This window comes from Trematomus bernacchii, unplaced genomic scaffold, assembly GCF_902827165.1.
Source record: "Trematomus bernacchii unplaced genomic scaffold, fTreBer1.1, whole genome shotgun sequence".
Lineage (NCBI taxonomy): Eukaryota > Metazoa > Chordata > Actinopteri > Perciformes > Nototheniidae > Trematomus > Trematomus bernacchii.
Window position 1 is genome coordinate 1,604,963 of NW_022987593.1, and position 27,206 is coordinate 1,632,168.

At 40.6% G+C, this 27,206-nt stretch overlaps 2 protein-coding genes across 5 annotated transcripts; one reads left to right on the forward strand and one right to left on the reverse strand.

Moving 5' to 3' along the window:
- Positions 1 to 9,824: 9,824 nt before the first annotated feature.
- lyl1 (LYL1 basic helix-loop-helix family member) lies at positions 9,825 to 16,344 on the forward strand. Of its 3 annotated transcripts, none has more exons than XM_034130343.1 (4): positions 9,825 to 10,295; positions 11,409 to 12,766; positions 14,157 to 14,254; positions 14,926 to 16,344. In XM_034130343.1, the coding sequence occupies exons 2-4, from the start codon at positions 12,003 to 12,005 to the stop codon at positions 15,450 to 15,452; spliced, it is 1,389 nt and encodes a 462-aa protein (XP_033986234.1). In that variant the 5' UTR covers positions 9,825 to 10,295; positions 11,409 to 12,002; the 3' UTR covers positions 15,453 to 16,344. The 3 variants fall into 3 exon arrangements, with proteins under 3 accessions (XP_033986234.1, XP_033986233.1, XP_033986232.1); XM_034130342.1 differs by having other exon boundaries at positions 9,827 to 10,299; positions 14,887 to 16,344; XM_034130341.1 differs by having other exon boundaries at positions 9,827 to 10,295; positions 14,887 to 16,344.
- A 4,720-nt stretch (positions 16,345 to 21,064) lies between these two features.
- On the reverse strand, positions 21,065 to 26,959 carry LOC117481644. 2 transcript variants are annotated; one of them, XM_034129420.1, is made up of 8 exons: positions 26,818 to 26,959; positions 25,633 to 25,961; positions 25,393 to 25,503; positions 24,679 to 24,801; positions 23,726 to 24,101; positions 23,539 to 23,598; positions 23,059 to 23,408; positions 21,065 to 22,894 (listed from the first exon to the last, which is right to left on the reverse strand). In XM_034129420.1, the coding sequence occupies exons 2-8, from the start codon at positions 25,957 to 25,959 to the stop codon at positions 21,350 to 21,352; spliced, it is 2,892 nt and encodes a 963-aa protein (XP_033985311.1). In that variant the 5' UTR covers positions 25,960 to 25,961; positions 26,818 to 26,959; the 3' UTR covers positions 21,065 to 21,349. The 2 variants fall into 2 exon arrangements, with proteins under 2 accessions (XP_033985311.1, XP_033985312.1); XM_034129421.1 differs by lacking the exon at positions 23,539 to 23,598.
- Positions 26,960 to 27,206: the final 247 nt, after the last annotated feature.

A 27,206-nucleotide genomic window follows, 5' to 3' on the forward strand; every position in this document is an offset into this window, starting at 1 on the left:
TTAGGTGGTGGACTACCTAAGGTTGGGGTTGAATTCCAGATTTTGTAGATTTTGTAGATCGGCACGGTGAGGAACGTGAAACAGGAAAATGATCTTGTCTCTTGTTACACTTTGAAGTGCCCATGAGCAATAATCTTAATTTATAGCTGTTCCAGTGATCGACAGATGAGACTGTAGCTGACACTGAACGCACTGAGCTTCAGAGCTTTGTATTTTGCTATGTTGGACTTTGCAATCCCTTCAAATGTGTTACTGGAAAAAGGGCTGTGTGCCACATCAAAGTAGATTTTGAAATTCAGGCCTTGACTCCAGTTAGTCAGATCCGCTGGTGGAAAACCGAAGGAAACAGATCAGGTCAACAAAGATATTTCCCCCCTTTGAGTTGGCAAAAAAAAAAAAAAAGGTTCATATGTGCTTTTTAATCAACTAAAATTGCCATTGCACAACATACCTGGACATTAAAGTTGTGTGAAGGGATCTGCTATATTGAGATCTTTTCATTAAAAACCTGTTAGGCCCCAAGCCTGTTTTTCAGGTCTCAGGCTCGAAAATGACATTTCCAGAACAAATGACCATAACTACACTTCTAAAAGGGGAAAATTAATAATCTTTTTTCTCAAAGTAATGATAAACCTGTGAGTTGGATGTAGAAAAGTCAGAATCAATATAGATGTTTTTTATTTTAAAGAACATTCAGATTGAACATAGTAAAAAAACTGTAAATTATAGTGTCCGTCCAAAAATTCTTTTTTACTTATAGTGAAAACTACCCTTGGATGATGGGTTAGTAGACTAAACGCTTTAGGAATCCAAAGTACAACATATAATAAGTACCCTGTATCAAGATTGATGCAAAACAAGTGACATTTGACCTTTTTAGAGAGGTTTAGCAAAAGAAACCCACTTCTGGGGTCATTTGGGTGGATTTGACATATCTCTGGCCCCCCTTGGTCGATTTTGATGATTGACATCTCTTTTTAACCGCTAGAGCCAATGGAATCGAGGGAAAGTTCCACATACACACACAGGTTACCAAATAAGGAGTGAGAGAGACGCGTAGCAAAACCGGAAGCTGCGCTAACCTCTGGTGACTACCATTAGCAGCTAATCTTTCTTCTCCGATTTTTGCATAAAAATGGAATTATGGATTATCAATAATTTTTTCAAAGTGACAAACACATTGGTATAACCTATGGATTAACCTTCAGCCACGTTTTTTCTCGTTTTAATGCCATTGAACACGACTTTTGATCAGAATAACAGCTAAGGTGAGCATATCTCCGTGTTTTGCTACCTAAAGCTACTCGTGTGTTGTCTGTATTTGCTTCCCCTGTCACGAGTTCTGATCACTCAGTGATGATCCTTATATTTCTATAATCTGTGGACTCTCAGGATGTTATCTAAGCTTGTTTGTGCAGATCCAATAAGTATATCGATCGGTATGGCTAGAGTTCTGCTTTAAGATTTTTTCGCTCGTGGCTAGTTCAGAGGCTCGGCGTTAGCTTTGTGGGTTTTTTTGCAAAGAAAAAAAAAAAAGTTCAGTTAGCTGAGTTTCTTCCCGTTACATGGATATAAAACATTCATAGTTTATTACATCTTAAGAAGCCCTCAGACACTTTTGCTTGCAGATTTTGTGGTTTCGGCCCCTTCGGCGGGTCCGTGGGGCTTGTTTTTGTAACATGTTTACAAAAAATATATGGTAATTATGAAATAGCGAGCTGCATCACAAAACCAGCCAAAAACATTTACTGTATCATTTGTTGCTTTTTTACTGCTTGAGCATGGTGGCACAGTTTGTGATGTTGGGTTAGAGTATGCTCTAGACCTGACCTTGATGAAAAGTATCTTGATATAACCAATATTATCAAGCAATAAATAAATAAAAATGTACACTACCAGACTATCATGGTTTTAGAAACAGAGTGTGAAAGTAACAGGGTGTTTAACCCTCGCGTTGTGTTCGAAAGCTGTTACCGTTCATGGTGTTCGCGGGTCAATTTTGACCCATGATTTATTTCAGTCCAAAACACTCAAAAATAAAAATGTGTCTAAAGTCAAAGATGAATCTTGATTGGGCCAAATTTGACCCCGAGTCACCCACAGCAATGCTGCTGGGTCTTCCCAGACCCGAACACCAAATTATACACTTTTATTTTAGAGACCTTCAGACTTGGCTAAAATCTGTTTTGTAGTGTATATAGCTGTTGTGGAGGATATCATGAAGCCTTGTTCTGATAAAAAAAACTAGAGCGTAGTTATTATATAATTTTAACTTGAAAAGGGTCACGGGAGACCCGATCTCTAGGCACCGTTTTGTGCAAGTTTGATAAATGTACAAATGTTTTCCAACCTCCACACCCATACAGCAAAACACCCACACTATACTGTAACAATAAAAGCATGTCCCGAGCAAGTGAGCGCCAAACAGGAAGTCATATATTTTGAATTAGCGATGAATAGTGAGGGAGAAAGTGGAAAAGTGATGCAGAGTTTCCTATTATTGCAGGACGGGGGTGGACAACAGGGCCGAGTCCCTCCGCCATGCTGTGAACACACCAGTGGAATTTGGACGGCGACAGTGCTGATGATGAGAAATATGAGAGAGGAAGACACAATACACTGTTGTTCCACAGTGTCATCCTGACCCCAGGGCCACCACACACACACACACACACACACACACACACACACACACACACACACACACACACACACACACACACACACACGCACACGCACACGCACACACACACACACACACACACACACACACTGTATGCATGCACAGAGATAAACAAATACACAGTGGTCCACATCTGCACAAAAAAAACAAAAACACTGAAACACACACACACACAAACACACACACACACGCACACACACACACACAAACACGCACACTATTGTCAGTGCTCATCTCTGATGGAAATATTTGCAGTTGTGTTGCCAAAAGTGTAAGTGGATGTGAGTGGGCTGTTTGAAAAGATGTAGTGCACGTGTAAAGTTTTGCACGTAATCAAGCACAGGGGATGATGCTTTAGAGCCAAATGTCCCACTGAGTCCTTCCCGGTCGAATGAGTCGGACTCTGTCATAATTTTTTGACACGTCATCTTTTACAGTACAGTATGCCTTCTACGACCATCAGAGGAAGAATTGGCTGATGCTAAAATTGCCTTTCTTTTAATGGTGACATTTCACACAGCACACATCACTATCTGCAGTACATAATTTTAACAGTTTTGAGAGTGCCTTCAGTCAACACTGCATTTGTTTCTCTTATTGTGTCTAAAATATTATTATTGCTGGTATATGGGGACTGGAGATGTGTCAAAACTAAAAAATATGGGTGTCGGAAATAAAACAAGATATACGACGAGAATGTAACTATTGGGGTTCAATTACAATTATTAATTGGTTTATTAATTTATGTTCAATAGGGTTGCATTTACTGTCAGACAAGTTAGATTTAATTTGCTGTGTCCTAAAAATACTTTATATGTTTTTCCTCTAACAATCCATTAAATACACAAGTTGGCATCTCCAGTTGCATCTCAGCCTTCTCCCAAACGTCTAAACCAAACACAGCCGTCTATTTACGCCTTGGGCAACATTTTAGAAGTCTTCTTCTGCAGACAGCATGTGAAAAATATGTTTTGCAACCAAATGACTTTACTCATGGGTCAAATATTTACCTCACTCTCAGTCAACATTTATCTTCACTGACCATCGGCATCCCTATACATAATTTATTACATATATTAGGGTTTTTATGTTTTTTTTTTGTAGCCATATAAACATAGCAATGTGCTGTTTGCACTGCAGCAGGGTGGTGGTGGTGCAATAAAACATAATCTCAGTTTTGTATATGTTTACACTCCCGCTTTTAGTTCCTCATAAAGACATGGTGCCGTGTTGCTTTGCTGGCTCCTGTTCAACTTCTGACGTTGGGCGTTCAGTATGTGTGCAATCAAGGAAACTATTGATTGAGCCTATTATGCTCTGATTAGCCCACCGGCCGGCCGCCCGCCCCCCCCCCCCCCCCAACTGAGAGTCTATTCTGATACAATAAAGGAGCCCTTTCCCTCCTTCTGTATCCCACCTTCCTTTGTGTTTCCTTTATAAACTTCTTATCTTTGATTTTCTTCCAATTCCCTCCATCCTCTCTCAACCAAACGACCAAAGCTTCAAATGGGTAGGGGTCTGTGATTTCTTTTTTAAAATGTATATACAGTAAGAGGATGAGGAGTGAGGGTACTCTCACACCTGTGGCTGTGGCAGATATATCCTGTTTGGAAAAGGCCCGTTCCGACCGTTCGCCTGGCCCTCCTCCCCATATTAACCCCCCCCCCCCCCCCCCTACCCCTCTGCTCTGCCAAACCAGGAAGTGTGCACAGGAAACAGCTGTCCCCCGCGTCCGCCCGCTAGACCCAGGCCAGGTGCATCCTGGGCACGGAGCGATGTGTGACCGTCGACATGTGGCTGACACCATACGAGGTGCCGTTACAGAGATCAGGATAACCATGAACTTGAATACAATGAGGAATATGATAATGAGTAAGAGATTTCAAGACAATTTGTGATCAGCTGAATAATGAAGTGGCTACACTTGAATTTGAAATTATAGCTTCTTCTCAAATTGTACACATAAAAATCAGATTTGATAGATTATTAGCCACTACTGGCACAGCACCCCATAATCTAAAACGTGTGGCAGTATAGTGGCATTGTGGGTAACGTAGGCACCAGATTTGACAATGAAAAAGAGTTTGGGAAATAAGATAGATAAGTCCAACATGTTATAGGAGTAAAATGTTAAATATGTGAAGAAATCTCTTATTTATTATATTTGAGCGTATGCATTGTGGATTGTTCTTTATTGGTCACTTTTATTTTGAAAACACATTAGGCTAGAAAATAAATGAATGGTTCCCAAAATGTGTATTTTTTTGCTCATGTTTGTGGTGTAATAATATTGCTGCTACACTGCAATGCTTTTAACACTCAAATAATCTTGTATTTATTTGAGCAGATTTTTCATCATAAACTAACTTTCTTTTCAATCTTTTCATTTACAAAGACCTACAGTACGATAGAGGGCTTACAAAACATTTTAAAATAATTCTGTTTGATTTTGCTTATAGTCTCAATAATATTGCATCAGACTCTTTTTGCCACCTTCAAGTTTTGTTGAACAAAGCGATGATGACGATGATGATGATGATGATGATGATGATGATGATGATGATGATGATGATGATGATGATGATGATGATGATGATGATGATGATGATGATGAGGATCAGTGGGTAAGATCAGTGTAAATACGTCCTAATGCACTTTTGACCTACATCTCCGAAACTCAAACTCGTCTTCTGTTAAAATAAATGGAGTGGACATCTGTCACAGCAGAGCAGAGAGCGTATGTCCCGGCCAGCGCTCGCAGCATTGTTTGTCACTTTCTCCATGAAGTGCACTGCGAATATTGCCTCAAACAATTAGGTTCCAGAGATCCCTATCGCCCGGCACACAATAGTGTTTACATGAGGTGGAGGAAACGTGGCCATGGAGCCCAATTTGGGGAGTGTGTATGTTTTCTTGGGCATCGGCATGTGTGTGTAATGTCCTCACAATGTGTTTATACTAGAGATATGACTAAGTTCACACTGTAGTGTGTGAGGATGGTTTGACTTAAAATCTCCAGTTTTCCCCATCTTTAATGCAGGTTTGAAAGAAATGACATCTTACTTTGATAATGATAAGTTTCATAAGTATAAATTATTGCTTACTCACTAGGTTTGGTATGACCAGCAGCTAATGGAGGAAGTTAGCTAAATTGAGAAGCATTTTGTTGTGTCACTGGCATGTTGATATGGCTGATATCCTTCTTCTACCGCTTGTGGTCGCAGTGGCCATCACACAGTAAAAAAAGGTAGATGAAGGGATGTTAAAAAGAACATGTTGATAAGCAGAAGTTAGTGCAATAAGCTTGGAAATAAATATAAACGAAATCTACATACTTATAAGAACCTGCCATCTTCGCCCTACCTGCTCTTAATGGGCTCATCTGACTGGAACGTACCACCTGCCCAGGAAGTATAAGTGAGTCAAACAGAGAGCAAGCATCACATCACAGTATCTTTGGGCACACATACACACCAACGAGTGAACCAAATGTAAAATCATTTCATTATTTTCAGACAGTTACCTATCTTACTTTATCTGAACAGTACCCGTAAAGGAAAGATAATGCAAATCTATTTCTACTCTCCAAGAGATGGAAATGAATATGTAATAATAATTAATAATTAGGCAACAAACACGTACATGTTTTCCATTGCAAGACAAGTATGACTTTTTGGGCATTGATTCATTCAATAGAGGCATATTGAAGATGGAAAACACGCTAATAAGATTTATAAAACTGTCCATTAGCCAGCCTTTTAGCCGTAATTTGACAATACATTTCCACAGTTTATTCAAAAGATGCATTTATACCAACTCATGCTTGTATGGTGGAGCATGCAGTTACTATGAATGAGGAAGGTAAATACAAGTTGATGGTGCAATGCAGCTAATCATTTACAATAGCTTCCTTTTTTTTGTCTCTTGTGCTCCGTTTCCCCCTACAATCCGCTCCGTCATGGTCTGCTATTGCTCAATTGTGTAGCTTTTGTGTCAGAGTTCTTAACATTCAGCTGCATACTTAACACTTATAAATGCAGCTTCCAGGCTTCAATCATGCTAATGCTAAGATGCAAATGTACAGTATGATTATGTGCTTCATCATTTAATGTCCTCTTCACTTTGGTTGCTGTACTACATTTTAACAGCTGTAACTTTCTTTAGATAGACAATAAGCCACAAGCTTTTAATTTTCCACTCGAAACCATTGCATGCTTACTGGCCCAGAAAGAAGAGCAATGTTAATACTGCAGGTGCAGAAACAACATTGAGAAATACACCCAACAAAGTGAGACAGAACCTTTACATTTACTTTTACTGAAGTCTCTAAGGTATTTTAACAAATAGCCTGACCCTGACTTTCACGCTTGCACACACACAGGTCTCCCATCGATACTGCATATATTGAGCTGGGTATTTTGAGTCAGCCGGAAGGAGGGTGTGACGACCGGCCTCTGAGATTAAAACAATCCTCTCTTGATTTCTTACTCACTCAAGGGAAAAGTGGAAGCTGTCTGTTATCGTCTGTTTCTATTATTATTCCCTGTTTACAGTTTGGGTGTTCACATGAGCCGTAAAGGACAGAGTCAATGATTTTTCTTCTGGGTCTTTTCTTGTTTGAGGGAGCAACCCAGAAAACTGTGACTATCACAGTGATCCGGCTTTAGCAGGAAAACTTAACTCAAACTCAAAATATACAGTAAGTTGTCATTTTGTATCTTTGTCAAGCACCTGATAAAACATCTTTATCCCACATTAGTTTTATCCCTATTTCAACTATCATAATACAACAGTGCACAGATAATAATAATACTCACTTTTCATTCAATTAAATTATTTATTTTTTAAATAAAGCTATTATTCTTTTGACTTGTAAATGACCTTTCTCCCAAATTCTTTAAATTTCATTTAGAAATCTTCATACGTCATTTTTTTAAATTTCAAGTTTCAAGGCTTTTATTGTCATGTGTGCATACAGTGTAGTTATGACAATGCACATCTTAGGTCACAGGCTCCTCCAACAGTGCAACACAATAAAACAGATAAAAAGTCAATAAAATAGAATAACATAGAATATAATAGAAACAGAATATGATAGAAACTGTGCAGAATAGTCTATATACAGTAATTGGAATATTGATATATATGATATATGTGAGTTGCAAACGGATGAATGTTATGTATGTTCTTTCAAAAGTTCATTATTAATCACTGGGAAATTTTCGATTCAAAGCAATTCAAAATATCTATATTTTTTAATGTGGTGCAAAACAACAATAGAGAGTATTTACATACAAGTGTTTTTTGTAGATTTTTACATGGAAGTTAATCTAACAAATATTGGAAACAAAACAGTAAAAGGCCCATTTCAATTACTTACCTTACATGTTATAATGTCCTTATGCTTTGTATTAGTCTCCCTAGCAGCAATGATAGTCCAAATGAAACCTAAACAATCGCTGAAAAAAAGCTAAAAGGGATTTAAAAGCTTTTTAATATTTTAGTCATATCTTGAATGAACCCAAAAGCCACAGAAAAAAGATAAACACATTTAAAAACTGTCAAAACTATAATGACAATACAGCTATGCGACAATATTGAATCATATTGAGGAGTATATAAAGCACGGAAAAAGTGAATCCCAAAGGATTTCGCTCTGTCCCTTGTGTAGCTTTTTATGTTACAGGCAAATTCATGTCAGCCCAGCGGTACCACGGCACAGTTATTCTGGCACACAGAGAGCGATCAACTGGAACCACAGCTGCCCGACGCAAAAGAGTGTGACAGACGGATAGAAGACACCGTCTGCAGCTCCAATGTGCTTTTATTATTTCAGCATGCACAGACCTTAGTGCAGTTACTGTTTAAAGTGATGAAGATTACCACAATACAAAAATAAAATCAACAATGATGACCATAATGATGATTATTATGAAGGCGATGACAGATTTGTTGAGTGGCTCGCTCAACTCTTTTCTTTCTTTCCCAGGACCTTGAAGGTCACGTTACTGTAAAACCTTCATAATGTTTGTGTTTCAGTCTAAGAAGGAAATGACTGAGGGAATGTAAAAGTTGCTGACCCTGAGAGAGAGAGAGAGAGAGAGAGAGAGGGAGAGCACAGGGGAGAACGGGTGAGAGTTAGATTTAGGAAGGAAGCTTGCGAGCTCTTGGAGAGGAAAGTTACCACGATGACGACTTGTGCGTTGGTCATCGGTGACACAGGTGGGCTCTGATGTCATTACAGAAAAGCTCCAAGTTTAATGTTGAGGGATATTCTGTTTTTGCACAATGTTGTTACACACAAATATATTAATGTATATGGACAGTAGGGCTGAAACTATTATCATTTTTGTTTTCTTGATTAAGGCAATAAATTGCTTTGTTTAGTCATAGAATTGTGAGAAATGGCCATTATAATCTCATATTTATTGCGTGTTTTATACAGCAAACAATCAAAAATAAATATAAAGACATTAAGTGTATTATCATAGAGTGGAAAAACATCAAACCCTCACATTTGAAAGCCAATACAAACAAATTATTGGCATTTTTCCCTGTGTTTCAAATTCAGAATAAAAGTACAAATGTGCATTTTTATAATCCTATTACAAAAACACATTATTAAAAAGGGATTCATATCAAATAATCAAGATGTAAAAAAAAACATTAATAGCACATTTAATTATATATTTTAGGGGATTCCCAAAGGACTCCTCTCGGCATTGTCTCTGTGTGAACACTCACTCTGTCTGTGAAGAAGCCTGTGTACCATTGTCTCTTTATTATATTTACAGTGCAGTTGCGGATATTTTCTTGGAACCAGACCAGATTTCTTCAAAGTCTGGGACTGACCAGTCTAGTGTGATGTCTGTGTGCGCACACATGCATGTAGGTGTGTGTGTGTGTGTTGTGAAAAGTGTGTGCGTGGTATTGGTGGTGGTGGAGGGGGGAGGAGGGGTGGTGGAGGTTCCTTATCTACAGGCCACAGGCAGCTTTGAGGCTCTTATCAGCAGCCGCCACATTGTACGAGCACATCCTCTTGTCCAGCAGGGAGCGGAAAACTCTCCTTGCAACATGGTTCCCTCTCTCCCCCCCCCCCCCCCCCCCCCCCTCCCCTTCTCTCTCGGCCCCTCCTTACACTTGCCAGTCCAGTACCTGAGCTCTCCGACTGGCAACCAGCTTAAGCATTGTTTCTTCTGGGCAAAGAGAGTAAGAAGGGGAAGGGAGAGAAAGGACAGAGAGAGAGAGAGAGAGAGAGAGAGAGAGGGAATGACAGATGGACGGGGGGCGGCGGAGAACACCTCCACGCTTTATGTTCAAACTTCACAACAAAGAAATATGAGCGTTTGGACGTTCAAAATCTGACTTGTGATTATTCGGGAAGTTTATATATATATAATTTTACATTTTAAAAGAGCGATTCACATGAGTTGTGTTTTGACGGGTGTCAGACCGCTCTGACCTCAGAATCTGACGGACAGACAGTGACAGGCTGCAGTGTGAGCGACCTGAAGGAGGAGGGCGTTAAACGCTGAGACGATACAACATGTGCGTTCACAGATCACTTGAACGGATTTTGCATGACAGACAGACTTGATGTCATAATGTATATGTGAGTACGTACTTTTTCTTACCCGTTTTTTTATTTTATTTTTTATTTCAGTTTATATGTATTTTGTTATGCATGTATGGTTTGCAGATTTAACATTATTTTAAAGTGTATATATAATAAAAAATAACAAAATTGCATCTGATTGGAGTTGTACATGTGCCATATGTCATAAACAGAATTACATTGTAGTAAAATTGTTTCTGTTGATAACCGGTAATAAAATAAGATTATTTATAATTTATTATAAATGTAATATTAAGTCATGTCTGATGCTTTGTTACATTGCATTTTAGTGTAGCTAAATTATTTACAACCAATCTTAGTGGAAATATAACAGCAGTAATTAAGCATTTGGCTTAACAAAACTTTTTAAATAAAGATGATATTTTTTAAATATTGCTGGATAATTAATATATTATTTGACAACTTGTCTATTCATTTGAATGGGCCAGATTACAGGCTTAACTAAATACCAATTGCTCTATCATGTATGACATAACAAACACTTGTCATAATACTTTAATTAAAATGCATACAGTACATTCATTATTTCAAAGCAATGGTGCGTCTCATTCTTTCTGCAGAAATCATATAAATCTGTAACTTTCTGTGTGGCTTCTCTAATAATTATTCTACCAGGGTATTCATGACATTAAAAATACCATTGCTGCAAAACAAGTTGACAAAACCTGCGAGTGCACATATGGACATCATTGTGAAAGACGGAACTGTTCAAAATAAAGTCATGACAACTACAAAAGACAAAAGAGGAACACTTAAAATTGCAAAACCTGAGAAATCATTAGAGCGTTACGCTTCGCAGAGCAGAGTAAAAACAAACATCTCCCTTCTTGAAGAAGTAGAGAACTACTGCGTAATCACTTGATATTGTGGATTTGATCACCCATCACAGCTTTAGTTTGTGTTAAATCTTGTTTTTCCATAAATCAAAACTAGCTTTAAACTATTGACTGCAGAAACCAACACCAACAAATACTATCCTGATAGTTGTATGAAAGCTCTTTTGGTGCTCTTCTGCAAATGATGACCTTCAAGCACATTTTCAAATGCACCAAATATATATCCTGAGTGTGTTTTTCTTTTGTTTAACAGACTCTTTGATATCAATCCAACCTTTGGGGGTCTGGGACGTTTTAAGGCTTAAAAGGATTTTGACAGACAGATATACAGTAGGGACTCGTGCTGCTGGAGAGTCATTAAATACCTTGAATCTGCCGCTCAGGATTTTACTGAGAAAATAATCCACTCCAATTCAGACCACATCAACCACCCCGGCTCGACGCTGCACCCAGAGACACTACCTGAGAAGAATCCCTCCATTAAAAGGACTGCAGCATTTGCTTCAGTGGCACCCTCTGTAATGTTAAAGTGAAGGCATTAATACAAGCTCACGTTTACTCACACACAGCCAGCAGGTGCATGCATGATGGGTAATAAGGCTGGGTGAGAGGGCAGCTGCAGCTCCATTCAAGGCAAATATAATCGACTCTGACAGACAGCAGACTCACATTCTGACCCCAGCCAGGGTAAGAGCATCTGATGGATTTCAGGTCTGCCAGAGAAAGATCTACCTTGAGGTAGAGCAGCTAAATATTATAATAGTATCTAAGTGTAACAAAGACATATAAAGTAAAGCCACATAGGGCAGGTTTAAGGTCTCTGTAGGACAAGCTGCAGGTTGTACACATGATTATCACACATAAGATACACTGTGCTGAAAGGGATTCTTCCAGAGACTTCAGCACCATGATGGAGAAGATGAACCCCACCGGCCCACCGGCCTCACCGCCCGACCTGCCTCGCCACCCCTCCTCTTCCTCCTCCTCCTCCGCCACCTCCTCTCCATCCTGTGCCTCCGTAGAGCAGCACAGTCCCCTCCAGCAGACTTTAGCCCCCTCGAGTGCTAACAAGACCGGGCACATGGGACACACGGATGTCCCCTCTTCTGGCTCCATTCACTCGCCCATTTCCACAACAACATTAACTAGTCGCCCTGCAGATACAGCTGCTGCACCTGAGCCCATCGCCATGGAGACCGAGGAGGAGGAGGAGAAGCGACAAGGGCCAAAGAGCACCACAGCCCCTGCCATTTCGACCAACAGGTCTCCAACTCTGTCCTCCCCACCTCCACTTCTCCCGGCACCTTTCAAGACCTCCTCGGGCCCTCTACCACCTCCAACCTCTGCCGTGTCCTCCTTTTCCTCCTCCTCATCCTCACCTCTTCCTCCACACATTCCAGTCATCAGCCTTGGTCACAGCAAACCCCCGCTCCCTCTCCCGCTCCCAAATACCCCTTTGACGGCCCTCCACCCGATTCCCAACCTCCTACATGGGCTACATGGGGACCTTCGCCGCAGTCAGCTGACCTGTTCTTCTGGGGGCCCTTCAGCCTCCTCCCCAGGGCCCCTGCTGCCTCAGCAGTACCTCTCTGCACACCCCTTCTTCACCAGGTGAGAAATGGCTTGTATAGATGAATCCATAAGAAACCATTTTGCTTAATGGAAATGTTTTTCAGGTGGTTTCATTTGAATCATTTTTGAGAATTAAAGAAGCAAAGCTTTCTTTAAGAAAAGAAAAGGTGAAAAATAAGAACATCTACTTTTTTTCCCTGTCTTTGTTAACAGTTAACATTCAGATTTTATCCTCTTCTTATATCCATCTCTCTGGAACCAAGGTTGGGAACCACAGCATTAGAAGATAGCACTGATATCAACATCCAAATGTAATAAGGAGAATGTGTATTAAATAATCTTGTAAGTGGAAATGTCAGTTTAATGACTAGTTGAATAATTCTCCTCCTACTGTATGCCTGAACTATGAAATGTAACTCAAAATCATGCCGTTTATTAAATAAAAGACAGTATGCCTACTGCTAATTCACCTCCATTTGATCCAGCATGCAAACAGATGTGGAGCTCTTAACCATAAAATAAAATATACTTTCCTGAGATGTTACTCTGATACTGTTACTATGATAATGCTGCGTCGTAACAATTTTCTGTTTCATATGAAACCTCAACTGCCTGAATTTCATGACTTCCCATTGTGATTAATTGTGGCTTTGCTGCACAGTTATGCAAAGCTGACAGCAGGATGTGTGCTGTTATGAAGGGACCGAACATTTCTCACGCTTAACTTGCTCATCAGGATATTTAGTCAGTGAACAAAAGTTGCATCCTCGAACGTTTTTTGTGTCCATTTAGCGCCCAAATCTGAAAATACAACGCTTGGAGTTCTACATCTACATTTGCTGTAAGTCAATGTAGAAATTGAATCAACAAAAGACTAACTGAAGTTTTAGATTTCTTTATGGCCTCGTAACGTTGGCAATTCTAAGCTTAGTCTCGTGAAAAAAAGGCATTCATTAGCAAACATTATCAAAGCCCTCCAACCATTCATCTTTTCACTACAAAAAAACGATTTTCCTCAGTTTCTTTCTGCAACAAAGGAGCATCAGTAATGTAGAAAGTGGGACTTTGTTCTACATCTAAGGTCTCACCATCTGTCATGGGGTCTGGGAATAAGATCCTCTCCTTACTTTTTCTCTTATCTGTTTGTAGCAAGAAGCATTGATCCATTTCCTCCCCCTGAAGTAGAATCAGCTAGTGACCATACTTAATGAGGCTGGGATAAAACTCTGCATGCACACTCAATCAACGCCACCAACATAATCACAGCGCAGTTAATGGCTTCCAACATCTTTTATATTTCTCTCTCCTTTCTTTTAACGAGAAGGGACGCTGGATCGACTTCATATTGTAAACCTTTTCTATATTCAGTTGCACTTGGTAGTGAATGCAGTTACAACAATGTCACATGTTGCTGTGTTTGTATCTCTAGCTCTTACCTGGGTCCCTCAGGAGGAAATTATGGGGTCATCAATAACAGCCGGATCAAGCGAAGACCCTCGTCACACTATGAGGTGGAGATCAATGACTGTGAGTTTCTGTGTGACCAAAGAGAGAATCAGACATCAGTATTGATTCAGCCATAGTCTCTGTTTGTGAATTTGTACATGTGTGAAATTGTATTGCTGCTCACATCATGAAGAAGGTTAATCACCAATGTATCTAAAAGAAAGCGTTGCCGATATTCTGGATTTTCCTTGTTATCAACAAATCTTGTAAAAAACAACAACAATGGCAATAAGGTCCAACCCCTTCTCTCTAGCCTACTACTGAAGACAAGACAGTTTAAAAAGAAATAGCTCAGATAAATATTTGGTAAAGAAAAAGAGCAGGACAGTCATTTTTAGCAAATGTCACTCAAACACTGCATTTGTTTGGGGACTATTTTCAGCGGTCGAATAATTCACATTTGGTACAGTAGTTAGTTACAGGATATACATGATTGACTTAAAAATGACCAAAAGGCCTAAATTCATGGAAACAATTAAAGATCTTGCCATGTGACATTTTGTCTTATCAATGTGTTTTTATAGTTTTTGGACAACTGAGATATATCAGGGTTTGGCTACACAATACTTGTTTCATTGTTGGTTTTGCAATTTCTGGTGTGATTTGTTGATAATAATAATAATAAGTATTAACTTCTGTTTATATCCTTTAAGGCCCTGGACACTCAGACAGTGATTATGTGTGTCTAACAGGCCCACCCCAGAAGATGGCTCGCCGTGTCTTCACCAACAGCCGCGAGCGCTGGCGACAGCAGAACGTGAACGGGGCGTTCTCTGAGCTGAGGAAACTCATTCCCACACATCCGCCTGACAAGAAGCTCAGCAAGAATGAAATCCTGCGTCTGGCTGTGAAGTACATCAACTTCTTGGTCACTCTGCTCAACGACCAGGCGCAGGACAAGAGCAGAGACTCAACTGAGGATGAGGACGAGAGCACCGTGGCAGACCATAATAAACAGAACATCATTTTTCAGTGCAACACTCCTCCTCCGTCCAACGACGCCCCACCGCCGTCGGCCCGCCCCGGGACCGTCCACAGAGACAGAGACTCAACAGACTCAGTCATCGCTATGGTTAACTCCCCAGCAACATCCAGTTGCTATGGCGACACGGACAGTGAGGAAAGCTTTGGGGCTAAGACTTCTTTGGTGACCCATGGCATTCTGGGAAAGGGCAAGGGTCAGATAAGGATGGTGGCAGCCACAAACGATGAGCGGTGACACCAAAAGACAGCCAACAAAGAGGTGTGAATGTTAGACTGATGGACACAATCATCGTCGGACACAAAAAGGGTTTGAGGAGCAAGCGTGACTCTCTTTAATCAGTGAAATAAGTGGGAGATGGATATTTTAAGACATTTTTGTTGTTTCAACTGTCTTTATGTCTTTTCCAGGGTTGTGCAAACATTGTGTAAGCTCTGTGTTTTGGGAAAATACTGCTGTGGGGCAGGTTGAGGGGCATGAAACATCAATGAGTATTTAAACAGACTTTAAAAAGTTTAATATCCAAATAAGGTCCCAATTTGTCAAACAATGAGGCTCCATACCATATATAGATTATGCAAAACACTGTGATGGAAATATATATATATATTGTCTGATTTTAATTCCTACATGGTAACAAAAATAATAATCTTTTCTCAGATAAAGAATTTAGGTTGAAAACCAGATCTTTTGTTTTCTTAGTCTAAATGCTGCCTTGGTAACATTTATATAATTAGCATTGCCCCAGTAGATTTAAAGTGACTTAAGAGTGCCACATACTCTTATGTGCCTGCAGAGAAGTGCATGCGAACAATGCAATAATGAACCAAATTTGCCGTTTTGGATGTTCCTGCTTTTCTTATTGTCAGAGATGGTTCCACCCCAAAATTGTGAAACACTTGTACCAGACAGAAATAAAGTGTGTTTTAGATAGCTGTTCCTTATTTGACATCCTCTTATTGCATTACAAAGACTGCTCTGTGTCAGCAAGATGTCTCAACATTACAAATGTTTTTCCCGTGTTTGTCAAAAGGTTTAGGGAACATTTGCGTATCCTCAAAGAGTTCAGCACAATTAAATCTCAGTTGCTATTGGGTTGGGTTCTGAAATAAACAAGTGTAAACGTGAATGCTCATTTTTAAACAATAACGTGTAATATTTGTCAGCACATGTTACACAATAAGGGCTGAATAGTCAGGGGCAAACTCCTTGTTTGTTTGTGCTTTTCACCATAATGACAGATTCATTACAGTACTTTCAACAAGGTAGCCATAAAATAAGGTTTTAAATGGTTTTACAATAGAGCCCTGAAAATAATAAAAAACACAATTCTTTAATTGTTGTCTTAAAGGTAAGTTTGAGACACCGGCTCGAGATACACTTTTTATTATATTCCATGGAATGCTCTTAACATCCCGATAGCAATGAATATCTTAAGTGCTTTGACAAAAAATCCATAAATAAATGTCATCTGTGGAAGCCGTAGTACTGTAAAAAGCACGACCAATCATTTTAGCCGGCCAGGCTAAAATAACTGGATGGCCTACCTGCTTGTCAGCCTTCCATCTGTGCACAAACTTATCTCGTGCCCTCATTGGTCATGTGCGCGTTCGTGTGTGTTGGAGGAGGGGCTCTGTAAGGAAGCGGCAGATTTTTTCCGGCTGTGTATTTTCAAATTCTGGCGCATTCGAGCTGGTTTCTCCAAAATTACCTACCCCACCTTTAAGCAGTGCTGGAGTTTTACATTTTAGATAAGTAGAATATACTAAGTACATTTGCCTATTTACATTCCACCATGTTTGACGTGTTTGTGCATCAGTGTGTGTGTGTGCAAGCAATAAAGTTGCAGAAGAGTTTTGCAACAGCAACAATTGTAGGAGTGCGGTTGTGTGAGGAAGGTCAGAGTGGATGTGGGATGCGGTTAGAGATTGGGTTCAGCTTGGTGGTGGTGGTGGTGGTAGTGTGGGGGGTTGCATAAGTTTGGGGGTGAGGTGCAGCTGTGCAGTGGCGCTCGGCTCAACCAAATGGCCCGGAAAGGCCTACAGTTAGTGCTGTCTCATTGACGGCCAACGAGTTTCCTGGAGGAGGGTTGGTGGCTGAGTTTGCGTGTGTGTCTGTTTTGATGGGTGTTGTACGTGTGGGGTGGCAAACATTGCATGGGAGAAGAAACACACAAAAAAACAGCTACCAGGATGCTCTGGGAACCCCTGCACACCCGGTTTCAGGGCCACACAACAGGATGAGCTGCTTTCACAACGCTGCTACAGCTGCCTCTGCCCGTGCCAGACTGGTCTGCCTCGTCCCGCTGCATTGTGAAACCACAGAGAGGATTTCAGAGTGAGGCAGGGGTCACACATTATAAAGGGGTACTGCCATATTCTGCAATTGCACACATTTGTTTTCTTTTTATCATGGTCTAATTATCTAGAGGATAAACCAACAATAAACTATTTAAATAAAATACATTTGTATCATCATGGCAGGAAATGCACAGGTTTGATAACATAAAAATGACTGCAATCCATTTAGTTGAGCCATGGTTGGTATTGTGGCTGCTGGCTGTCTGGCATTGCTTACTTGGACACCAATTAGTAGTGATGTTACGTATTGCGCCGAGGCTTCGGAGCGTGTGTCGAGTAATCCCCGAAGCTTTTTGTGAAGCTTGTATCGAGCCTGCCCCTCAATACCACTGCTTCAGAAAGTGCTTTAGATCGGTTGAACCACAACGCTCATAATACCCATGGATGTATAATAATTACGATATTACCCTTCCTGTACCCGGGCCCGGTGACACGATGGAATTAAGTCGGAACATGTCATAAGTATAAATAAATAAAAGCATAAATAAATGTAGGAATAAAAACATGAATAAATGAATAAATACAGGAATAAATAGTATCCAGTTTTTTCAGATAGATTCAGTGTGTGGGCTGTGTCTCAGCTGGAAAGCAGTTGACTCACATCCGCAGGGTCCCTGGGTCAACGACTGGTCAATATGTATTTTTGTTTGTTTATAAAAGCTACAGCTAAATGTGTGTAGTTAATAAATGTAGTCTTTGATATGGTTTAGCCTTTCTCAGGCTACAACATGGTTAAGTTTACGAATATTATTAAGGTATAAAAATCTCTCTTTGCAATGTTTACCAGCCTCCTTAGGCTTTTCAATCACAATCATTAAACTGGAATAAATACAATATTGTTAGAGTTATTCTAAGGCTTTTTACTCATTGGGAACTCGGTATGAGATACAGCCAGTGACGTGCAGTCAGGGGAGGCAGGGGAGGCAGAGCCTCACCTGTCATACTCCAATGTAACGGAAAAACAATTAAAGAAAAACTAAATAATAATAATAATAAAATGTCTCCACTGATCTTGTGTAAATGTGATTTCTGTATGATTCCAATCGCATTTTATAGTCAAAATCAGCAAATTTGCCGAGATCCGCTACGGGAGCGATGAGAAGTGAGGCAGGGACACTTATTTTGTGAGCACGCTCAAGCCATTTACTGTGGGGTAAGGTGAGGCACAGATGAGCTCTGCCTCACTTCAGAATGCGTCACCCCACAGAAACTGTCTGGAAAGCGGGCACTAAGCGCATGCCTGTTACCATCTCACTATAGGTCACCAATGTAATGTTTGTAGATCCCTTTATGACATTTATCCTCGCCATCCATAGTCTCTAAATAACTTATTTCACGTATATATGATATTTAGGCCCGCTGGTCTCATCGTACAACGGCAATGAAAAAAGCACCAGGAGAGGCAGCCATAACCTCTGCCGCACTGAGCACGTGAGCCCACAGGTTCTTGTTGCTACTGTTATTCTACGCAGAGACGGTAGACGCAAACAACAAACTAGACTTTTGAAACTAGAGGAAGATAAGGAGGACTTTTACAAAACAGTAATAGAGATTGTTGTCCAGAAGGATAGCATGGACTTCATCTTCAAGTCAAGGTAAGACCACAACTGTAATGAAAATGGGATCTTACTAAGAAAGAACAATCCAATATTTAGATTTTGGGTATCCTTTTGTTGAACGGTCTGTTTAAAATGAATCGAAGCATCAGACTAAAAAAGCTTTTGCAAATAACAGAATATTTCGATTAAGGTCAAAATATAATATTTGTAAATCTGACTCTGAAAGAGTCAGTGCTTCACCAGCCATGAACTTCACCGCACGTCACTGGATACGGCACACTGTTGAGATGTCAAATCTGCCTGTTTTACACACTTTGACCAACAGGGGGGTTTGTGTTCAGATGAAGCCCATGATGAAACCTCATGAGATGAACCCTTTTGCGAACCAATTGGCTGGAAAGCTTCAAAGTTTCATAAGGCTTCATCTCGCCATCCCTACCAATTAGCCATTGTTTACAAAATGTGTATCACCTGTGACTTTCCTGCTATGACATGTCTAGATCTCTGCTATGGAAAAAAAGAGTATTAAGGTGCGTAAAAAAAAAAACGTTTTATCTGTATTCAATTAATGCTGAATTGTCTACTGGACATTTGTGATTCATCATAAACAAAAGCCAATGTAGCCTACTGAGTAGCATTAGCTCAAGCTAGCTCGCAACACAAGCACATGTCTCTGCTTAAGGAGCGACTGAAGCTCCGTTTGTTTTATATCTCACAATGTACAGAAGGATTACAACTTACCAGTTATGCAAGTTAATTTATTGAGCTTTTCTCGTTTCCCCCCTTGTCCTCATGCAGGTAAGTTGTGGAACCTGGTGATTATAGGCCTTTTTCACAGCAAACATCATTTGTCAAAGTAGCAAAAGGTGTTTCTGTTTCTAATCGCATTGAACCTGCTTAAACGGATTTTATGGGGCCACTTGGGGGCAGCAAAAACAAGTTGTCAATATAACATGTACACATTACATATCAATATGGCGGATTTGATAACTAACTGTTTCATATTAAGCTTATTCCAGCAGGTACAGAGCATCATAAACATTAATTTGTCATGAGTCCTGTTTCTGAACACATTTTAAGTTGGCTAATATAATATTCATTTGTTTACTTCCTTGTGGTCTCCACCAATGTATCTGTAATCACTAAATGCTCCATTATGTATTGTTGCTAACTGTATACATTTGGACTTAAATGCATAAATGTACACTGGATTTCCAAAGTTTTAAAAGAGAAACTAAACAGCTGTTTGCGTTAAATCTGCAGTGCACACAGTTTGTATCTTTATGGTTTATTGCACTTATTGTAAGTCGCTTTGGGTAAAAGCGTGAGCTAAATCAAATGTAATGTTAAGCTAAACAAAGAGTTGAAGATTATAATAAAGCTTTATAAAGCAGCAGAGCATCAAATGTTGGTGCAAACTCTTTGAAGAGTTACTTCGTTTGTTGAACCCATGTTTTCACATCTTCATTTGATACATTGAATTATTCTACTTTATCCCATCGGTATAAATAATTGTCTCTAAAATAAGCTTTTTGTTCTGGTAACACCTTGTGCTTTCCAGCTTTATTTATGTAAGATCACTTGTCCTTTTATATTGATGTTTCTTTTTTTTTACATCTAATAATTACAATGACACATAATATACGTCAGGAAATGATCTTTTGATACAGGAGGCCAAGCAGGTTGATGCCGGCCAGCCTGGCACTCTGAGATAATGTCCTTCCTCCACCCCTCCGTTGTGCCCCTCTTGATACACCCACTTGCACACAGAAAGCAGTAATACTTAGCACAGTGTTAGGAGAGAGTTATGATAAACCGTGTAAAATTACTTGTTAAATTCCTTACATAAATACGTTTAAATTCACCTTCATTTGTCTACTTGCATTTAAGATTTGAGCAATATTAAACAAAAATAAAGACAGAGTTCAAATTAAATCATTTTAAAGTTTATTCTTTCACATATGACACATTGACAAAGCATGCAAGAAAAGCACCTAAATACTTGCCATGCGCACTAACATCATTTTAGCACTGTTGGCAGTTCATTTTGTCCAAATCATGTATAATGCTAGAACATCATTTAGTGTGAATCACATTTACCCTTTAAAGAAAAGTCACATTAATCTTCATTCATTAAGTGCTGGAATGAAACTTAAGCTTAATATATATTTTTCATTTGTTACATGTTATATACACACAAGGATCCATTCAGCCTTCATTCAGTTTTCAATACTTTCTCGCCTTGTTTTACCAGAGAATCTATGCTGTTGTTCACTGTTCTCTTCGCATTTTGTGCAGCTTCATCTGTCTTTTCTAACGTGCTTTTATTGCCAAATTTTCGTCTGACCGCCTCACTAACCCCAGCTCCAGCTGCTGCCCCGACAGCTCCGCCAATACCGCGCCCCAAAAACACACCGAGCACCAAACCCAGCAATGCGCCCACTATGACCATCACAGGCACCTGTTTAGCAGTATTCCCAATTCTCTCCCATACTGAGCTCTCTGCCACCATTTTGACGCCGGCTTTCGCCCCAGAGCCCACCTTCCCCCACACTGGACTCTGTGCCACCTTCTTTGCACCGACACCGATTCGAGCTCCAACTCGCACCGAGCTTTCAGCCATCAGTTTAGCTCCAGTTTTGGCCCCAGATCCTACTTTTCCCCACATCTGACTCTTCGCCAAACTCTTTGCCCCGGTTCCAATCCCACTCCCCATTTGTTTGGCCCCTGCACCAACTTTCTCCCACATTGGACTAGCTGCTGCTGCTTTCGCTCCAGATCCCATCCATGCAGAACCGTCCACCACTACCTTGGGAACTCTATCTCCTACAAGCTTGGACACATGTCCAGCACCAGCTCCTACCTTCTCCCACATAGAGCTATCAGCCACCATCTTCTGGACATTTTGTGCTCTGGTGCCAACTGTCCCCCACGCCGGACTAGCTTTCACCTTCTTTGCTCCCTCACCGACCCACACAGAGCTATCTGCAAACAGTTTGGGTAACAGCTTTGCATTAGACCCCATTGTTTCCATAATGGAGTGGAGGAGTGAAGGGGAGATGGTGGAAAGCGTGATAGGAGGAATGCTCTCAATATTCATTGAGCTCACATTTAACTCTGCCTCATCCCTTGTTTTCTCAATCTCATCCTCTCTCACTTCTTCATCTGCCTCGGCCACAGGCTGCATGTAGGAATAAAGCACCCGCCTTTCAGAGTTCAGCTGTCCTTCTGGCTCTAGTTTTCCCATCCTTCTCTCCTTTGCTAATTCAACCTGTCGCTGCCTCACTCTGTTCTCCGCCTCCTGAAAAGCAGGATGGGAATAGCACTGTCCTCCACTTTCCCTGACCGTCTGCTCCACCTTCTCCAGCAGCTCTGCAACATTTCTGCTGTCCCTCCCACCTCCTCCCGTCTCCATCACGTGAAACCTGTCCCCGCATTTCTCCACAAGCTTCAACAAATCCCCCCGCTGACCAGCAATGTATGCCTCGACGCTGCTATTTCCTGCCTTCCCGCTCTCCCTCAGTTTATCTGCGTAAGTAAAGAGAAGCACAGTGTGTCTCTGGACGGCGTCTGGGCCGAAAACATTCTCGAGGGCCTCGATAGCCTTCAGCTCGGTCTTTGCAGGCTGGTCTAAGGGGACACACAGCAGGAAGGCATGGGGACCGGGACTGGACAAAGCAACACAGGAAGAGATCTGTGCTCGGATCTCATCTGGACTCTGCTCTGAGTTGAACCAGTCTGGGGTGTCCACCAGCGCCACCTGCAGGGGAGAGGAGAGAGTTGGAAATCAGCACAATTAAATGTTTTGAATGAAACAAAATAGAAAGTGTCAAAGGTTAGATTTGGGGGCAATGCCACATGGATGGGATGAGTGATAGGATCATTAAAACATTCACACAAATCTTCTCAATCTTAATAACTAACCTGTCTTCCTTCAACCAGTGCCTTCTTTTTCTCACACTGCTGAGTGATTGCTGTGAGGCTTTCGGGGTGCGACTCAAACTCCTGCCTCCCCAGTATTTTGTTGCCAGCTGCACTCTTCCCAGCTCCAGATCGGCCGAGGAGCACCAGACGCAGCTCTCGAGAGGATGAGGAAGATGAGGAGGATGAGGGCAATGAGGAGGAGGAGAGCAATGAGGAGGATGAGAGCAATGAGGTGGGAGAGGAGGCAAAGGTTGGTGAGGAGGGGGAAGAGGCGAAGACGGATGCAGGAGTAGAGAAGGTCGGGGATTCCTCAGGAGATCTTTCTTCAAAGCTGTTAATCCTTTGGTGAACTGAAAACATTCAATTACATTTGGAGTTAAATATGGTTGGTTAAAATTACAATAATTATTTTAATATCCAACATCATAGGAGTGCAGTTTTAAGTGACATAATGCGACACAGTGAGGTCTTGTCACTCACAAGTAGTGACCACTTTCGGAGTTGATTTAACCTCAGACACTTGTGAGAGTATAGCTCCATCTACAGAGGAAAAACAGTAAATACGAGTCCTTTTCGTGCTCACATCCTTTTTTCTTCCTCTTTTTCTTTAACATGATATCGATATGTATTGTAGAAAATCTGTGGGAATAAAAATGTATACATTTACCTGCATTTAGTCTGAAACTGGGCGTCCTCCTCGCCTGTCTGTCATCCTGCGGCTCTGAATATGGCTGGTGCTCTGGTGCTAGAGTTGAATGAAGCCCGTTAGATCTTTGGCTCACAGTCACACTTCTGTCCATCTCATCCCTCTCTTCTCTCCTCCTCCTCTCCAAGGTGATGCTGTACTCCTCTCCTCGGTCGACACTCCTCCGAGTTTCTGTGTCTGGGCTCTGCGTTGAAGCAACGGTCTCTCTTCTCTCCTCCCTTTGAGCTCTGTAACTTTCCATAAGTTCTTGCTTTTTGTCTTGCACTCGTTTCTCCATCTCGCTCTCCTGGTCTGTTTTCATGTAGTATACCCCATTTTTTGTCACAATTTGTTCCACCTGTTACATAAACAAATTAGCAATACATTTAGAAAATGTCCACAAACTCACAACTAACACTCACATTACAGAGTTACATTTTATAATTCTCACAGTTTTATCCATTGTGCAATTAATTCCCATGTCTGTCAAAGTTACGACATAGTCAGCCTTATTATTAATACTGTCTCGACTACACCTCGGTGTGAAAGTATGAAAGTATGAGTGTGAAACAGGGCGTTGCTGGGAAAACCATGCATGCACAGACAGTCCCTTCTCCGTCAACACAAATAAAACAAAGAGCTTTACCACGTGCAGTATGCAAAAAACTGAATTTCCCTCTGAAGATTTAAAACAGAAGAAATGTGTTGCACCTCAGTTCAAGGGGTTTTCTAATACACTCAAACTTGACTTGTGAGGCGAAAAATGGTAAGAAAACTACCATAGTCAGTATAAATACATAAGTATTTGATTCCTATGATATGTGGCTGTTCCTGTATTAGTGCTGGCAAAATAACATGTTTTGAAGTCAACTGAAACGGTGTGAATCTCTACTCTTGATGTTGTTTTGTTAATAGTTATCTCTGTGACGTCTCACCTTCTCCAGCAACTCACAGACCTGCTCCCTGTCCTGTCGCTTACGATTATTGATGACATGGTACCTCCCCCCACAGTCCTCGATTATCTGCCTGAGGCCTGGGTGTTCTTTCTGCAGGTATTCCTGTAAAACAAATTAAGATTTGCAATAGGTAGATGAATCCACGTTGTACACAGTGAAGGGTGAGGATCTACTGCAAGGATGTCTAAAGGAGAGGCAGAAGTTCCAGCTGTTCTAAGTATTTAAACAAAACCATGTGTCATAATTTAAAATGTGTTTACAAAAGCTTCCCTGAAAGGTTTAGAGGGATCCTTTTTTTCCTCTTTTACAAGACTGGCAACCTCATTAAAAAATGTACAGGTACAAACATGTATACGTGTTTTAAAAATACCAAAAGGAATAGGACTTGAAAAGTATATATCAACACACCACAGAGCAGTGGTGAAAGAAGTACTCTAACTTAAAAACAAGTAGTAATACCAAAATATAAAAATACTCTGAAAGCACTGCATTTAAAATCTTACTTAAAAGTAGAAATGACTTGAAGAATTAAAAGATGTCCCATTTGAGAAAAATGTATATTATTATCACTGATTATAGTTCATTCGTTACTGTAATGTTGAATTGCTATAAGTAACATTAATACTAAATTAAATAAATCTACTTTTTTACATTCCACCACTGCCACAGAGACTGAGTGAACAACTCAAATACCTGATCTGTTTTTCCCATCAAGTAGTCCCCACAGGTCAGCAGGACCAGAGTGTGTTCCATCACCTCCGCCCCAAACAACTCTTTCAGCTCTGCAGGCACATGACTCTCCATCTGGGAACAGCAGGGAAAGATAAAAGAAAAGAACATAAACAAGCATGTCTTTTACTTTTAAAACTACCAAAAATATGACCTTGATAACTGCATTGCTAATGAGAAAGTGAAAGCACAGAGACAACCAACCTCTGTGAACTGGTGAACCGGCACCAGCAGCAGAAAAGCATGCGGGCCGGATGCTAACAGCGCCATCGCTCTGGCCGTCTCCTGCCTGACGCTCTCCTCCATCTTTCCGCCGTTCCAGTACCATCTCGGCGCCTCCACCAGAGTCACAGTCCTGCCCTCAGACGTGCCCTGTCGCACCTGGCAGGTCCGCGAGGCACTGGGCGAGATGTGGGACAGCTGACCCAGGATGGTGTCAGCTGAAGACGTCTTTCCACATCCAATGTTTCCCAATAGAACAAGTCTCAGCTCTGGGGAAGAGGACATGTAGCTCCTCAAGTGTTCACTCATGGCTGGAAAAAAGAGAGGAGAAGAGGTCAAATGTGCCATATCGATGTAAATTCTGTATCAAAGATTACTGTTAGTATTTGGTACAAAGCTACAATCCTATAGCAAAGGTGTGTTGTGGCAGTGTGTGTTCACAAATGTGGCTTTTGCCAAAAGGCTTGTCTTTTTTCTAAAGAGGAAACTATATGCAAATAAAAATAAAAAATAAAAAAAATAATAATCAGACAGGTTGGGTAGGATGTAGATCATCTGATCTGGCATCCAATGTGGACGGGATGAGTCACTGTTCTAAAAAGAATGCCAACTTTCATTTAGTTTCCTTGAAGCATCACATTTCTCCCTTACATATTTACTCATGCTCTCCTGTTGCGCATGAATTATCAGGAACAAGGAAACTTGATAAAAGTTGGGTTTTTTTTTAATTTTTTTTAAATCAAGCTGTTTTTCTTTTCCAAATTGCATTCCTTTTTAGGAATGCCTTGCCAATTCTGTCAAACTACATTCTACCTGGACCTTTATATGTGGACTGAGAAGCAAATACAAATCATATCAGCTTACAAACGCACACAATAATGAGGATTGCACTGTAAACCATGGAAACTTCACTATGACAACACACATTAATGCAGTATAATATCAACAGCACTGTACATATTAAGCACTAAATTCAAACTTGTAATTCAACTTATAGTGAAGGTAAACAGCGTAAAAAGCTTTTTGTCTATTCAAACACTGACAGCAATTTGCATAATCACTAATAATCTATATTTTGCTATTTCAGTTTAAGCTTTTAATATTCATAAAACTAGTACTCAGTTTAGTAAACAGATGTATTATTTAAACAATAATAAACATACTTACTCAATCGTGTGAGGAGTTTCAAGCTGTGTTCATGTATCGTCTTCTCTGTGAGCTCCGTTTGTTCAGTATCGTCACTGAATAATGTCTCCCATCCATACAGATTCAGAACATGTCGACATCAAGCTGACAACTAAAATCTGCCTACGCAGGTGAAATGTGCAGTCTCTGGGAGGGACCTGTCTGACCACTCCCAATTTTTGAACACACTCAGAAGTATATTTTCTTCATGTACAACAGGTTTCTTTGTCTGCAGGTGGCTTAGCATACCAAGTTGGGGCGGAGGATATGTGAATCATTCTACCTTAGTTTTATCTGCCACACCTATGTACCACCCCTATCGGCATGTCCTTCAGGTGTTATAGTCGTTAAGGTAAATACCTGCTAAAATA

Excerpts from the sequence above, each read along its gene's own strand:
- lyl1 (XM_034130342.1), top strand. The coding sequence starts at position 12,003 with ATGATTATCACACATAAGATACACTGTGCTGAAAGGGATTCTTCCAGA. Across the intron at positions 12,767-14,156 it reads GCACACCCCTTCTTCACCAG|CTCTTACCTGGGTCCCTCAG; the intron begins GTGAGAAATGGC and ends TTGTATCTCTAG. Across the intron at positions 14,255-14,886 it reads TGAGGTGGAGATCAATGACT|GCCCTGGACACTCAGACAGT; the intron begins GTGAGTTTCTGT and ends ATATCCTTTAAG.
- LOC117481644 (XM_034129420.1), bottom strand. The coding sequence starts at position 25,959 with ATGAGTGAACACTTGAGGAGCTACATGTCCTCTTCCCCAGAGCTGAGA. Across the intron at positions 24,802-25,392 it reads TGATGGGAAAAACAGATCAG|GAATACCTGCAGAAAGAACA; the intron begins GTATTTGAGTTG and ends TTTGTTTTACAG. Across the intron at positions 22,895-23,058 it reads CACTGGTTGAAGGAAGACAG|GTGGCGCTGGTGGACACCCC; the intron begins GTTAGTTATTAA and ends TCTCCCCTGCAG.